This window comes from Oncorhynchus tshawytscha, linkage group LG01, assembly GCF_018296145.1.
Source record: "Oncorhynchus tshawytscha isolate Ot180627B linkage group LG01, Otsh_v2.0, whole genome shotgun sequence".
NCBI lineage: Eukaryota > Metazoa > Chordata > Actinopteri > Salmoniformes > Salmonidae > Oncorhynchus > Oncorhynchus tshawytscha.
This window is the reverse complement of record NC_056429.1, coordinates 72,759,691-72,772,862: the sequence shown is the minus strand read 5'-3', so window position 1 is coordinate 72,772,862 and position 13,172 is coordinate 72,759,691. Positions and strand designations below refer to the sequence as shown.

Below are 13,172 nucleotides of genomic sequence, written 5' to 3'. Positions count from 1 at the left end.
GGGGAAGAGAAGGAAAAGCACCATGCTACATGTGTTCATTATTTTCACATAAAACTACATACTGTGTAATATGTGGTCTGTTTATCAAAAGTTGCTGCTACAAATGGCACCATTATATAAATCAATCATTGATAAAACTCCTCTTGTGAAAAGAGCACTCTTGGTTGAAACAAAGACCTCAGAGACTTAACATGAGTGTTTACTAGTGTAAAATGCTGGTTGACAGTAAAATTGCAGTAAATAGCCTTGCACCAAAAAAAGTACAAAAATAATCAGAATAAATAATCACATCTTGTTTGTTCTTATTAATCAATTCCTATATAAAACCAGTTTAAAAAATTGGTTCTGAGCACCATCTCTTTACATGAAAAACCAGATCAAAATGTTTCATCATCAAATACCAAAACTCACAGTTAAAACCCCACAAATGATAGTCTTCCTCATCACTTTGAAAGCAGAGACAAAGAGAAATAAAAATAAACAGACATACATTAGAAAAAGTAACACAATGAAATAACACATAACGAGACTAGAAGTGTAATGTTGATTGAGGTAAGGCAGTAGCACAGGGTGGTGTGTGTTCAAATGTATTTGTTGTATGTGTCTGTGTGTGTACATAACAGTATCATCTCATGTCCAGCGGTTGTAAGGGCCTGTGACCTGTGTCAGAGCATAAGGGGAAACAGTGACCACCCCATCCCGCGGGACAGTCACCGCCTTCCGGGTAGGAACTGTCAACACACCCTTCTTCTCCTCCGGGCCCTCCTCCTCTACCTCCTCCTCAGGCTCCACACTCTCACTGCTGGCCCCATTCCCCCTCTTCCCCTTGACCGGGCTAACCTCTTCCAGGTCTAGGCCCATCCCCAGCCTCTCAGCCTCCTCCTCTCTCTCCCGCTCCCTCCGGGCCTTCTTGGCCTCCCACATGTGCAGGCCGTGGTCGGGCTCATTGAGGGACTTGTGCTGGTAGAAGACCAGGGAGATGCGGGTGGGGTGGCTGCGGTCGGGCCGGAGGATGGGTGTGGTGGCATGGAGCTCTCGGCGGGCGCATTCGATCAGGATGGAACCGTGGGAGGGAGCCACCGCCACCCCGCCGATATCACTGTCCAGGAAGTTGTGCTCGCTGTCCGACCACACCTCTTCCTGTTCCTGTTTGACCTCTTTTGGTTTGGGGAAGAGAGGGGAAGGGGCCTGATGAGGAGGATGGGGGGCACTGTGAGGAATAACATGACCTACATGACCTCTAACCCCGTCCTTGACTCCCAGCTCTGCCTTCGCCCTGAGGAGACCATTGAGTCTGCTGTGGAGGCCCTCTGGGTGGGTGTGGGTGGAGGAGGAGGGAGGAGGAGTGCTGTGGCTGTGAGGGGGTCTGAGGAGAGGGGAGCAGTGCACCTTGTTTGGCTCCGTTTTAAAAATCCTGGGGGAGTAGTCGCCACTCCGGGGCATTCCTGGGGGGGTCCGACATGTGTCAGGGTCCACCAGCTGCTTTCTGCTGAGTCCTGGGGAGTAACCATTCACAGCCACAGCCTCTTCCATTGTCTTGTAATGGAATGGGGAACCATTGCTCTGGGTCCCTGGTGGCCCTCTGTACTGGGGGGCAGGCAGGCCGGGGCAATGGGGGGAAAGAGACTCCATCCCTGGTGTTGATCTTCCAGGAGGAGTGGGGTATGTGGGGGTGCTGTGGTTGTAAGCGCTAGGGGAGTTAGAGTCTGGTACATACGCACCCACATTTCCTGGTCTGTAAGAGCTGAAGGACTGAGGCTCTTTTTTGAACATGGGGGACTGATCTGCTGAAGAAGCACTTTTCAAACCTGTCAAGTTAAACATACAAACCGGGATTAATGATGAGTATTTACATACCACATTTTTCAAGCTTTTTCTTGTACATGATTTTGTAGCAACAATCAATCAACCAATTAATCAATTAATGCACCCACCCTATCCACCCACTCAATCACCCATCAATGAACCAACCAACCAATTGACTAATCATCCAACCAACCAACCAATCAATCAATCAACCAGAGATCTCTACCTTTGTTTGCAGTCTTGACCTTGCCCAGGGTTAGTGGACTCTGTCCAGGCTTCCTGTCCTGAGCTGCAGCTTGTTTGTCAGCCTGGGCCTTCAGCTTGGCCTCCTGCTTCCTCTTACGGGCTGATTTCACCGGCTCAGCCAGCAGACGCACCTGGTGATGATATAAACATGGTCATTAAGGAGAGCTTTTAGTAGATGCTTTTATCAAGTGTCTTGAAGTAAACACGGAAATCTGACTCATGCAAGAATCAAACCCAAAACTCTCCTATTGACATGTCCTTGACACCAACTAATTTCAATACCAAAGGGCGCACCCTGAAGGGCAACTGGATGTGCAGGTTGATTAGTAAAATCAGGTGTGGTAGAGCAGGAGAGACTTAAACCTGGAGTGTTGGAACCTACCTCTCTGGGGAAGGCTGAGAGCACCTGCAGGGCCCCAGTCTGGATCTTGGCCCACTGGCCATTGGCACTGCCAAACTCATCCCTCTGTGAGATCTTATAAAGGGGCAGGACGTGGAGCTGTTCGTCCTCAGGGACGTTACGCACCGCACGGTTGTCCTCCTTGGTTAAAGTGCAAACCTGCAGGAGGGTGAGACATTTTACGCAAATGGAAAAGACTAACACAGTATCTCCCAGATTTCCGGGATAAAATGCCTATCTTGGTGGAAGTGAAAACAGGTATTTTTAGTATTTTATTAGGATCCCCATTAGCTGTTGAAAAAGCAGCAGCTACTCTTCCTGAGGTCCATACAAAACATGAAACCTAATACAGAATGACATAATACAGAACATCATTAGACAAGGACAGAACGACATACATTTTTAAAAAGGCACACGTAGCCTACATCTCAGTGCTTACAGACAAACTATCAAATAGGGGAGAGGTGTTGTGTCGCGAGGTGATATGATAGCTGATATTGATTTTTGTATCAACTATGGAAACATGTTAATGATTTGATATTGACATTTGTCTAAGATATGTTCATTAATATATTAAAAACATATATGTGTATATATACTGTATATATTTACAAAATAATATATGGGGGATTGGAAATTATGCAGACAATTACAATGATGGTACAATGCTACAATCTCTCTGCAGTATTAAAGCTGACTTACCCAGGCCCCCAAAAATAAAAAATATATGATATGTCCATTAATATGCTGGCACACAATCAGAAGCGAGTGTCTAAGTATCTGTGTCTGTGGTTCTCTCTATGTGTGACAGTGAGTGTGTGTGTGTGCGTGCGTGGGTGTGTGTGCGTGCGTGCGTGTGTGTACGTGTGCGCGATTGAGCGAGCGTGCGTATGTATCTGTGTCTATTTCTCTGTGTGTTTGACAGTGAATGTGTGTGCACCTGTGTGTGTCCATTGACAAACAGTCATGTGAGGGGCGTACCACAGTGCTGCCATTGTTCATGTTGTGTGTGTCTTTGTGAGCGTGGGCACAGAAATCCACACACGCCGTGACCCCGGAGAAAGGTCGGCCCGCCCTCCGACCCAGCCTGCAGTCCTGGCCCGCCTGCTCCTGATCCACCTGGTTTTGGAAAGCCTCCGGGGCCAGTCTCTGGTAGACAGGACCCAGGTCTGTAGCCAGGTTCTGCAGCCGATTCTCCAGCTTCTCCTCCTGAACAACCCACAGACAGACAACACACAGATCAGAGGAGTGCTCTCTTCCGGCGCCGACAGAGATGGCCGCCTCGCTTCGCGTTCCTAGGAAACTATGCAGTTTTTTGTTTTTTTACGTGTTATTTCTTACATTAGTACCCCAGGTCATCTTAGGTTTCATTACATACAGTCGAGAAGAACTACTGAATATAAGATCCGCGTCAACTCACCATCAGTACGACCAAGAATATGATTTTCGCGAAGCGGATCCTGTGTTCTGCCTTTCAACCAGGACAAGGGAATGGATCCCAGCCGGCGACCCAAAAAAACGACTCCGTAAAAGAGGGAAACGAGGCGGTCTTCTGGTCAGACTCCGGAGACGGGCACATCGTGCACCACTCCCTAGCATTCTTCTCGCCAATGTCCAGTCTCTTGACAACAAGGTTGATGAAATCCGAGCAAGGGTAGCATTCCAGAGGAACATCAGAGACTGTAACGTTCTTTGCTTCACGGAAACATGGCTCACTGGAGAGACGCTATCGGAGGCGGTGCAGCCAGCGGGTTTCTCCACGCATCGCGCCGACAGAAACAAACATCTTTCTGGTAAGAAGAGGGGCGGGGGCGTATGCCTTATGGCTAACGAGACGTGGTGTGATCACAGAAACATACAGGAACTCAAATCCTTCTGTTCACCTGATTTAGAATTCCTCACAATCAAATGTCGACCGCATTATCTACCAAGAGAATTCTCTTCGATTATAATCACAGCCGTATATATTCCCCCCCAAGCAGACACATCGATGGCTCTGAACAAACTTTATTTGACTCTTTGCAAACTGGAATCCATACATCCTGAGGCTGGATTCATTGTAGCTGGGGATTTTAACAAGGCTATTCTGAAAACAAGACTCCCTAAATTGTATCAGCATAACGATTGCGCAACCAGGGCGGGAAAAACCTTGGATCATTGTTATTCTAACTTCCGCGACGCATATAAGGCCCTGCCCCGCCCTCCTTTCGGAAAAGCTGACCACGACTCCATTTTGCTGATCCCTGCCTACAGACAGAAACTAAAACAAGAAGCTCCCACGCTGAGGTCTGTCCAACGCTGGTCCGACCAAGCTGATTCCACACTCCAAGACTGCTTCCATCACGTGGACTGGGATATGTTTCGTATTGCGTCAGATAACAACATTGACGAATACGCTGATTCGGTGTGCGAGTTCATTAGAACGTGCGTTGAAGATGTCATTCCCATAGCAACGATTAAAACATTCCCTAACCAGAAACCGTGGATTGATGGCAGCATTCGTGTGAAACTGAAAGCGCGAACCACTGCTTTTAATCAGGGCAAGGTGACTGGTAACATGACCGAATACAAACAGTGCAGCTATTCCCTCCGCAAGGCTATCAAACAAGCTAAGCGTCAGTATAGAGACAAAGTAGAATCTCAATTCAACGGCTCAGACACAAGAGGTATGTGGCAGGGTCTACAGTCAATCACGGACTACAAGAAGAAAACCAGCCCAGTCACGGACCAGGATGTCTTGCTCCCAGGCAGACTAAATAACTTTTTTGCCCGCTTTGAGGACAATACAGTGCCACTGACACGGCCTGCAATGAAAACATGCGGACTCTCCTTCACTGCAGCCGAGATGAGTAAAACCCAGCCGCGCCCTCAGAGCATGCGCAGACCAGCTGGCCGGTGTGTTTACGGACATATTCAATCAATCCCTATACCAGTCTGCTGTTCCCACATGCTTCAAGAGGACCACCATTGTTCCTGTTCCCAAGAAAGCTAAGGTAACTGAGCTAAACGACTACCGCCCCGTAGCACTCACTTCCGTCATCATGAAGTGCTTTGAGAGACTAGTCAAGGACCATATCACCTCCACCCTACCTGACACCCTAGACCCACTCCAATTTGCTTACCGCCCAAATAGGTCCACAGACGATGCAATCTCAACCACACTGCACACTGCCCTAATCCATCTGGACAAGAGGAATACCTATGTGAGAATGCTGTTCATCGACTACAGCTCGGCATTCAACACCATAGTACCCTCCAAGCTCGTCATCAAGCTCGAGACCCTGGGTCTCGACCCCGCCCTGTGCAACTGGGTACTGGACTTCCTGGCGGGCCGCCCCAGGTGGTGAGGGTAGGCAACAACATCTCCACCCCGCTGATCCTCAACACTGGGGCCCCACAAGGGTGCGTTCTGAGCCCTCTCCTGTACTCCCTGTTCACCCACGACTGCGTGGCCACGCTCGCCTCCAACTCAATCATCAAGTTTGCGGACGACACAACAGTGGTAGGCTTGATTACCAACAACGACGAGACGGCCTACAGGGAGGAGGTGAGGGCCCTCGGAGTGTGGTGTCAGGAAAATATCCTCACACTCAACGTCAACAAAACTAAGGAGATGATTGTGGACTTCAGGAAACAGCAGAAGGAACACCCCGCAGCAGCGCCTCTTCAACCTCAGGAGGCTGAAGAAATTCGGCTTGTCACCAAAAGCACTCACAAACTTCTACAGATGCACAATCGAGAGCATCCTGGCGGGCTGTATCACCGCCTGGTACGGCAACTGCTCCGCCCACAACCGTAAGGCTCTCCAGAGGGTAGTGAGGTCTGCACAACGCATCACCGGGGGCAAACTACCTGCCCTCCAGGACACCTACACCACCCGATGTTACAGGAAGGCCATAAAGATCATCAAGGACAACAACCACCGAGCCACTGCCTGTTCACCCCGCTATCATCCAGAAGGTGAGGTCAGTACAGGTGCATCAAAGCTGGGACCGAGAGACTGAAAAACAGCTTCTATCTCAAGGCCATCAGACTGTTAAACAGCCACCACTAACATTGAGTGGCTGCTGCCAACACACTGACTCAACTCCAGCCACTTTAATAATGGGAATTGATGGGAAATGATGTAAAATATATCACTAGCCACTTTAAACAATGCTACCTAATATAATGTTTACATACCCTACATTATTCATCTCATATGTATACGTATATACTGTACTCTATATCATCTACTGCATCCTTATGTAATACATGTATCACTAGCCACTTTAACTATGCCACTTTGTTTACATACTCATCTCATATGTATATACTGTACTCGATACCATCTACTGTATCTTGCCTATGCTGCTCAGTACCATCACTCATTCATATATCTTTATGTACATATTCTTTATCCCCTTACACTGTGTATAAGACAGTAGTTTTGGAATTGTTAGATTACTTGTTGGTTATTACTGCATTGTCGGAACTAGAAGCACAAGCATTTCGCTACACTCACATTAACATCTGCTAACCATGTGTATGTGACAAATAAAATTTGATTTGATTTGATTTGAAGAGTGTGACAAAAAGGGACAGGAACAGGCCCCTGGAGAATCTGGGAGTGTTTAAGATAATACCAGTAATGTTTAAGTCACTATCTATTCTAAACCATTGATTGTAAAGCTATAACAAGGCTTAGATTAGCAAAGCAAAGAGCTAGGGTTTAGGCATATTGGGAAGTGGCTAGGGTTCTTTTCAGACCAGGCTCTCAAATCTAATTCAGGGATGTCAGACTCAATTCCTAGAGAGTCAAATTGGCTGCTGGTTTTTTGCTCTTTCCCTTAAGCTAGCTCTGATTTAGACCAGGAAAACCAGGTATGTGGACTCCCTAGCTAATCAATGACCTTAAATGAGCATATAAGTGCAAGGGAGGAACGAAGACCTGCTGACACTGTGGCCGGCCCTAGAGGACTAGAGTTTGACCCAGTTTGACTGGAGTGTCCTGGTCCTCACCTCCTGTGGCATATCTCCCAGCAGGCGGTACTTTCGGGGGATCTTGCTGCGGGCGAACTTGCAGCCGTTGAAGTACATACTCCAGGAGCAGCCGAAGGAGAACGAGGCGCCACAAGTGTCTGGGTCCAAACCCTGGCACGCACACGTCCGACTGGAGAGACAGAAAGAGGGAGAGAGATGGGGAGAGGGAGAAGAAGATCCATTTAGATCCTGGCACATAAGTGCAACTGAAGAGAGAGAGGGAGAGAGACAGGTCACTAAATGCTAGAAAGGAAAGAACTAACTCCTTTGTTCTATGAATGTAAATGTGTATGTGTAAGCCTGTTATTGAATAATACGCATAGGTCTGTTGTTTCAGTAACTCACTCCTCGTTGAGGGCGCAGCGTCGACTGGTGGGGGAGCCGTATTTACAGAGGGTCTGAGTGAGTTCTTGGTACAGACTGTCTGCCACGCCCCGGGGGATGCCCTCCCATGCCAGGATGAGGATCACCACCACGGCACTCTCACAGCGGTGCCCTGCTCGGTGTCTCACCAGACACAGCAGCTTCTCCTCCTCACTCCCCCGACGGATCACCTGGGGGAGAGAGAAGGGTTACTACACAGACATGCAGATGTGTATACGCACACACAGCCATATACACACCTATACACCTACACACGCAGCAGTGTACACACAAGCACGCTGGCACTCACACACACACACACACACACACACACACACACATACACACACACACACATACACACGCAGCAGTGTACACACAGGCACGCTGGCACGCACACACACGCAGCAGTGTACACAGAGGCATGCACGCACGCACACACACACACACACACACACACGCACACATACACACACACACACACACAGGAGGTACTTACCCACTTGGCGATGGGACAACCCTGGGAACTGCGTCCTTCTTTCCCAGTGTACACCACCACCTCCAGCCTTACTGCCTTCCCTTTCTCTCCATACCTTTGAACATACACAGCAATAACATACAGAGCCGGATTATTGCAGGGGCTTACTGGGGATGAAGCCCCTGGGTCCAGGCCAATGGGGGGCACAGGCCAAGAGGCAGCAAAAAAATATATATATATTTATATACAGTATATGTTCCTTTTTTTATATTATAATTTTTTATCCAACCACAGCCCACTCCCAATGTTAAAAATACGCCAGAGAGCATCCTCTACCCATAGAGGATCAACAGTTTCTAAAGAAATAACTATGGATTAAGTTTTGTCACAAGCACATATAGGTATCTGCCAAAAAGGAAACACCAATATAAATTGTTTGGGCTGCTTGCGTGCCAAATAGACTACAGCTTGTTGCGTTGTGGCCATAGACATATAATCCATAGAAGAGTTTTGTAACCCCGTACCCTGGCAATTTGACTGTTAAAAGTCATAGGTACACTAGCAATGGATGCCAATCCTGACTTGAATTGGAGCAGCCATCTGTGGAATATATTTATATGCTTGGTTGCGGCTGTCAGTTTCCTTTTGCAGATTTCAAAATACAATCCTGAGAAAAATGTACAGTTTGGAAAGCAAATGCCTACTGCTGAAAAGAGAAGATGAATCTGTCTGTAGAACCAATATAAATATTTTTTTCTCAACAAATCCTAATTTGTAGCTAACAGCAGCACTGTTTTTCAAAGTAGCTCATCTTAAAATAGGCTGTTGCCACAAGGAGCCCATTGGCCATCACCACGAGTAGCCTATGGGTTCATCTTCATCCTTACATGCTGACCAGACCGGACATGTTGCGTGCGCGAGCATCACAAAATAAATTTAGAAATCCATGTTATTCAATTATTGCACCCACACTGCTCGAGCGCGCCAACGAGCGTCTCCAACGCCACGGGATAAAATAGAACTCCTTTTCCTGATGCAGAAGGCGCTGAAAGTCCTGCCTCTCCCATCTCCTCATTGGTTATACCCACGTGGGTGATTGAAAGATGAAATGTTTTGCCGGTTGTCGTGGTAAAAGTGTAGATGCCAATCACCATATAAGTTCAAAGACGAAAAAGCCTGGAAGGAGGAGAGATGACTAGAAACGATTCAGTTGGCCGTTTTATGTGTGGATTAATTGTCGGAGTAGAAGACCTTGTGCATTTCAGGTAAAATAACAACTCAATGTTTATATCCCAGGACAAATTAGCTAGCAACAGCAAGCTAGCTAAATAGGACAAATTAGCTAACAAGTGTAAGCTAACTAGCTAAATTGCCATACATGTTTAATGCTTTTCGACCTGCACCAGGCTGGCCAAAACATCACTGCTCTAGAGGAGATCTGCATGGAGGAATGGGTCAAAATACCAGCAACAGTGTGTGAAAACCTTGTGAAGACTTACAGAAAACGTTTGACCTCTGTCATTGCCAACAAAGGGTATATAACAAAGTATTGAGATAAACTTTTGTTATTGACCAAATACTTATTTTCCACCATAATTTGCAAATAAATTCATTAAAAATCCTACAATGGGATTTTTTTTTCTCATTTTGTCTGTCATAGTTGAAGTGTACCTATGATGAAAATTACAGGCCTCACTCATCTTTTTAAGTGGGAGAACTTGCACAATTGGTGGCTGACTAAATACTTTTTTGCCCCACTGTATGTCACGATTATTATAGTGATTGGACCAAGGCGCAGCATGTGTAGAATTCCACATGTTTAATAATTAATAAACTCACCAAACAAAACAGAAGAAAAACTAAATGTGACATTCTGGGCTGCTCACAGGCAGCTACACAAAAACAAGATCCCACAAAACACAAAGGGGAAATGGCTGCCTAAATATGATCCCCAATCAGAGACAACGATAAACAGTTGTCTCTGATTGGGAACTATACCAGGCCAACATAGAAATATAAATCACCTAGTCACACCCTGACCTAACCAACATTGAGAATGAAAAGCTTTCTATGGTCAGGGCGTGACAATATAAAAATTTTAAAAAAGCCCCGGGCCTATGATTTTTTAATACGGACCTGATAACGTACACATCACATCTTCATGACATTTCACACTTCCCATCTTAGAACACAAACACAATCCTTTCAGCAATGACATACTGTATCAAGCATTTCTCCCTTTATCTGCGACCACCAGCACCAACATCTTTCAATGAATGCCAATACAACAACAAATCCCATTTTGAGAACTTCATCAAAATACAATGGGACAGTAGGACTACATCACTAGCCAAAATGCAGCAATAGTGTTTGGAATAACTGTCAAAACAGTTAAAAACCAGGCACTGAGGCTATTCAGCAGTGAGACCATAGAGCAGAGAGACTGGAGTGTGTGGTTGTTGTAGAGGTTGTCATTTCTCCTCATGTGCCCCTCGACTTGGCCCTAGGGGTTTCCTGTTCTAACACGCAGGGTGTGTTTTTGTATTTGTGAATGTACAGTGCCTTGCGAAAGTATTCGGCCCCCTTGAACTTTGCGACCTTTTGCCACATTTCAGGCTTCAAACATAAAGATATAAAACTGTATTTTTTTGTGAAGAATCAACAACAAGTGGGACACAATCATGAAGTGGAATTTATTTATTTCTTTATTATACATTTATTGGATATTTAAAACTTTTTTAACAAATCAAAAACTGAAAAATTGGGCGTGCAAAATTATTCAGCCCCCTTAAGTTAATACTTTGTAGCGCCACCTTTTGCTGCGATTACAGCTGTAAGTCGCTTGGGGTATGTCTCAATCAGTTTTGCACATCGAGAGACTGAAATTGTTTCCCATTCCTCCTTGCAAAACAGCTCAAGCTCAGTGAGGTTGGATGGAGAGCATTTGTGAACAGCCGTTTTCAGTTCTTTCCACAGATTCTCGTTTGGAATCAGGTCTGGACTTTGACTTGGTCATTCTAACACCTGGATAAGTTTATTTTTGAACCATTCCATTGTAGATTTTGCTTTATGTTTTGGATCATTGTCTTGTTGGAAGACAAATCTCCGTCCCAGTCTCAGGTCTTTTGCAGACTCCATCAGGTTTTCTTCCAGAATGGTCCTGTATTTGGCTCCATCCATCTTCCCATCAATTTTATCAATCTTCCCTGTCCCTGCTGAAGAAAAGCAGGCCCAAACCATGATGCTGCCACCACCATGTTTGACAGTGGGGATGGTGTGTTCAGGGTGATGAGCTGTGTTGCTTTTACGCCAAACATAACGTTTTGCATTGTTGACAAAAAGTTCAATTTTGGTTTCATCTGACCAGAGCACCTTCTTCCACATGTTTGGTGTGTCTCCCAGGTGGCTTGTGGCAAACTTTAAATGACACTTTTTATGGATATCTTTAAGAAATGGCTTTCTTCTTGCCACTCTTCCATAAAGGCCAGATTTGTGCAATATACGACTGATTGTTGTCCTATGGACAGAGTCTCCCACCTCAGCTGTAGATCTCTGCAGTTCATCCAGAGTGATCATGGGCCTCTTGGCTGCATCTCTGATCAGTCTTCTCCTTGTATGAGCTGAAAGTTTAGAGGGACGGCCAGGTCTTGGTAGATTTGCAGTGGTCTGATACTCCTTCCATTTCAATATTATAGCTTGCACAGTGCTCCTTGGGATGTTTAAAGCTTGGGAAATCTTTTTGTATCCAAATCCGGCTTTAAACTTCTTCACAACAGTATCTCGGACCTGCCTGGTGTGTTCCTTGTTCTTCATGATGCTCTCTGCGCTTTTAACGGACCTCTGAGACTATCACAGTGCAGGTGCATTTATACGGAGACTTGATTACACACAGGTGGATTATATTTATCAACATTAGTCATTTAGGTCAACAATGGATCATTCAGAGATCCTCACTGAACTTCTGGAGAGAGTTTGCTGCACTGAAAGTAAAGGGGCTGAATAATTTTGCACGCCCAATTTTTCAGTTTTTGATTTGTTAAAAAAGTTTGAAATATCCAATAAATGTCGTTCCACTTCATGATTGTGTCCCACTCATTGTTGATTCTTCACAAAAAATACAGTTTTATATCTTTATGTTTGAAGCCTGAAATGTGGCAAAAGGTCGCAAAGTTCAAGGGGGCCGAATACTTTCGCAAGGCACTGTATTGTGTGTACAAGTGTGTGTTTTGCCAGCGGGGTGCTGCTTTCCTTCAATGACAGGCTCTATAATTTAAGAGTTATAATATGATTGTAAGCCCCACCTCATTCCATGAACACCAAGAGCCCTTTGGGAAACCAGGCCTTTGGCAGGGCAAATGGATCTTACAGTAGGCTAATAAGAGTGTGTACCATACTTTTAGAAATATATACAGCTACTGAGTAGTGGTAGTGGTACATATTAGCCTAGCTCTATGAGCCTACTGGTAAGACAACCTGTGAGGCACTGAGCCACTCTTGTTTCATATTAACTCTTACCTTAGCAGTGTTATACAGCCAATAGATTTGTCATGAAAACAGAAGTGGATTAGCACCTCACAGGTTTGCAGTCCCAATGGAAATATAAATGTATAAAGTAAAATGGCTAGGCAGCAACAAACACTTGTTCCCCCCCCCAAGCTTGGTTGTGGAATGGAATAAAAAACTGATGCAGTTTGGCTTTTGTTGTTAGTTTTTGTTGTTACCTGTTCTCCATCATCTCTCTGACGGCTGACACACTGGGTCCAGCACCAAGATGAGTGTAGTACGGACCCTCCTCCTTCTCTATGATTTGCTCTGTGGAGAGAGAGTCGTTTTTAGAACGCAGCTTCAGCTTATTTC

At 45.6% G+C, this 13,172-nt stretch overlaps 1 protein-coding gene across 2 annotated transcripts in view; it reads right to left on the bottom strand.

The window, feature by feature from the left end:
* Positions 1 to 599: 599 nt before the first annotated feature.
* The window catches only part of tet1 (tet methylcytosine dioxygenase 1), a 48,552-nt gene continuing 35,979 nt past the window's right edge, over positions 600 to 13,172 (bottom strand). For both annotated transcript variants that reach the window (XM_042325284.1, XM_024429443.2), the window contains 8 exons: positions 13,037 to 13,127; positions 8,337 to 8,430; positions 7,820 to 8,028; positions 7,454 to 7,604; positions 3,434 to 3,661; positions 2,435 to 2,611; positions 2,033 to 2,183; positions 600 to 1,808 (listed from right to left, as the gene is read on the bottom strand). In XM_042325284.1, the coding sequence (XP_042181218.1) occupies positions 631 to 1,808; positions 2,033 to 2,183; positions 2,435 to 2,611; positions 3,434 to 3,661; positions 7,454 to 7,604; positions 7,820 to 8,028; positions 8,337 to 8,430; positions 13,037 to 13,127 (2,279 nt within the window). In that variant the 3' untranslated portion in view covers positions 600 to 630. The remainder of the gene's footprint in view (positions 1,809 to 2,032; positions 2,184 to 2,434; positions 2,612 to 3,433; positions 3,662 to 7,453; positions 7,605 to 7,819; positions 8,029 to 8,336; positions 8,431 to 13,036; positions 13,128 to 13,172) is intronic.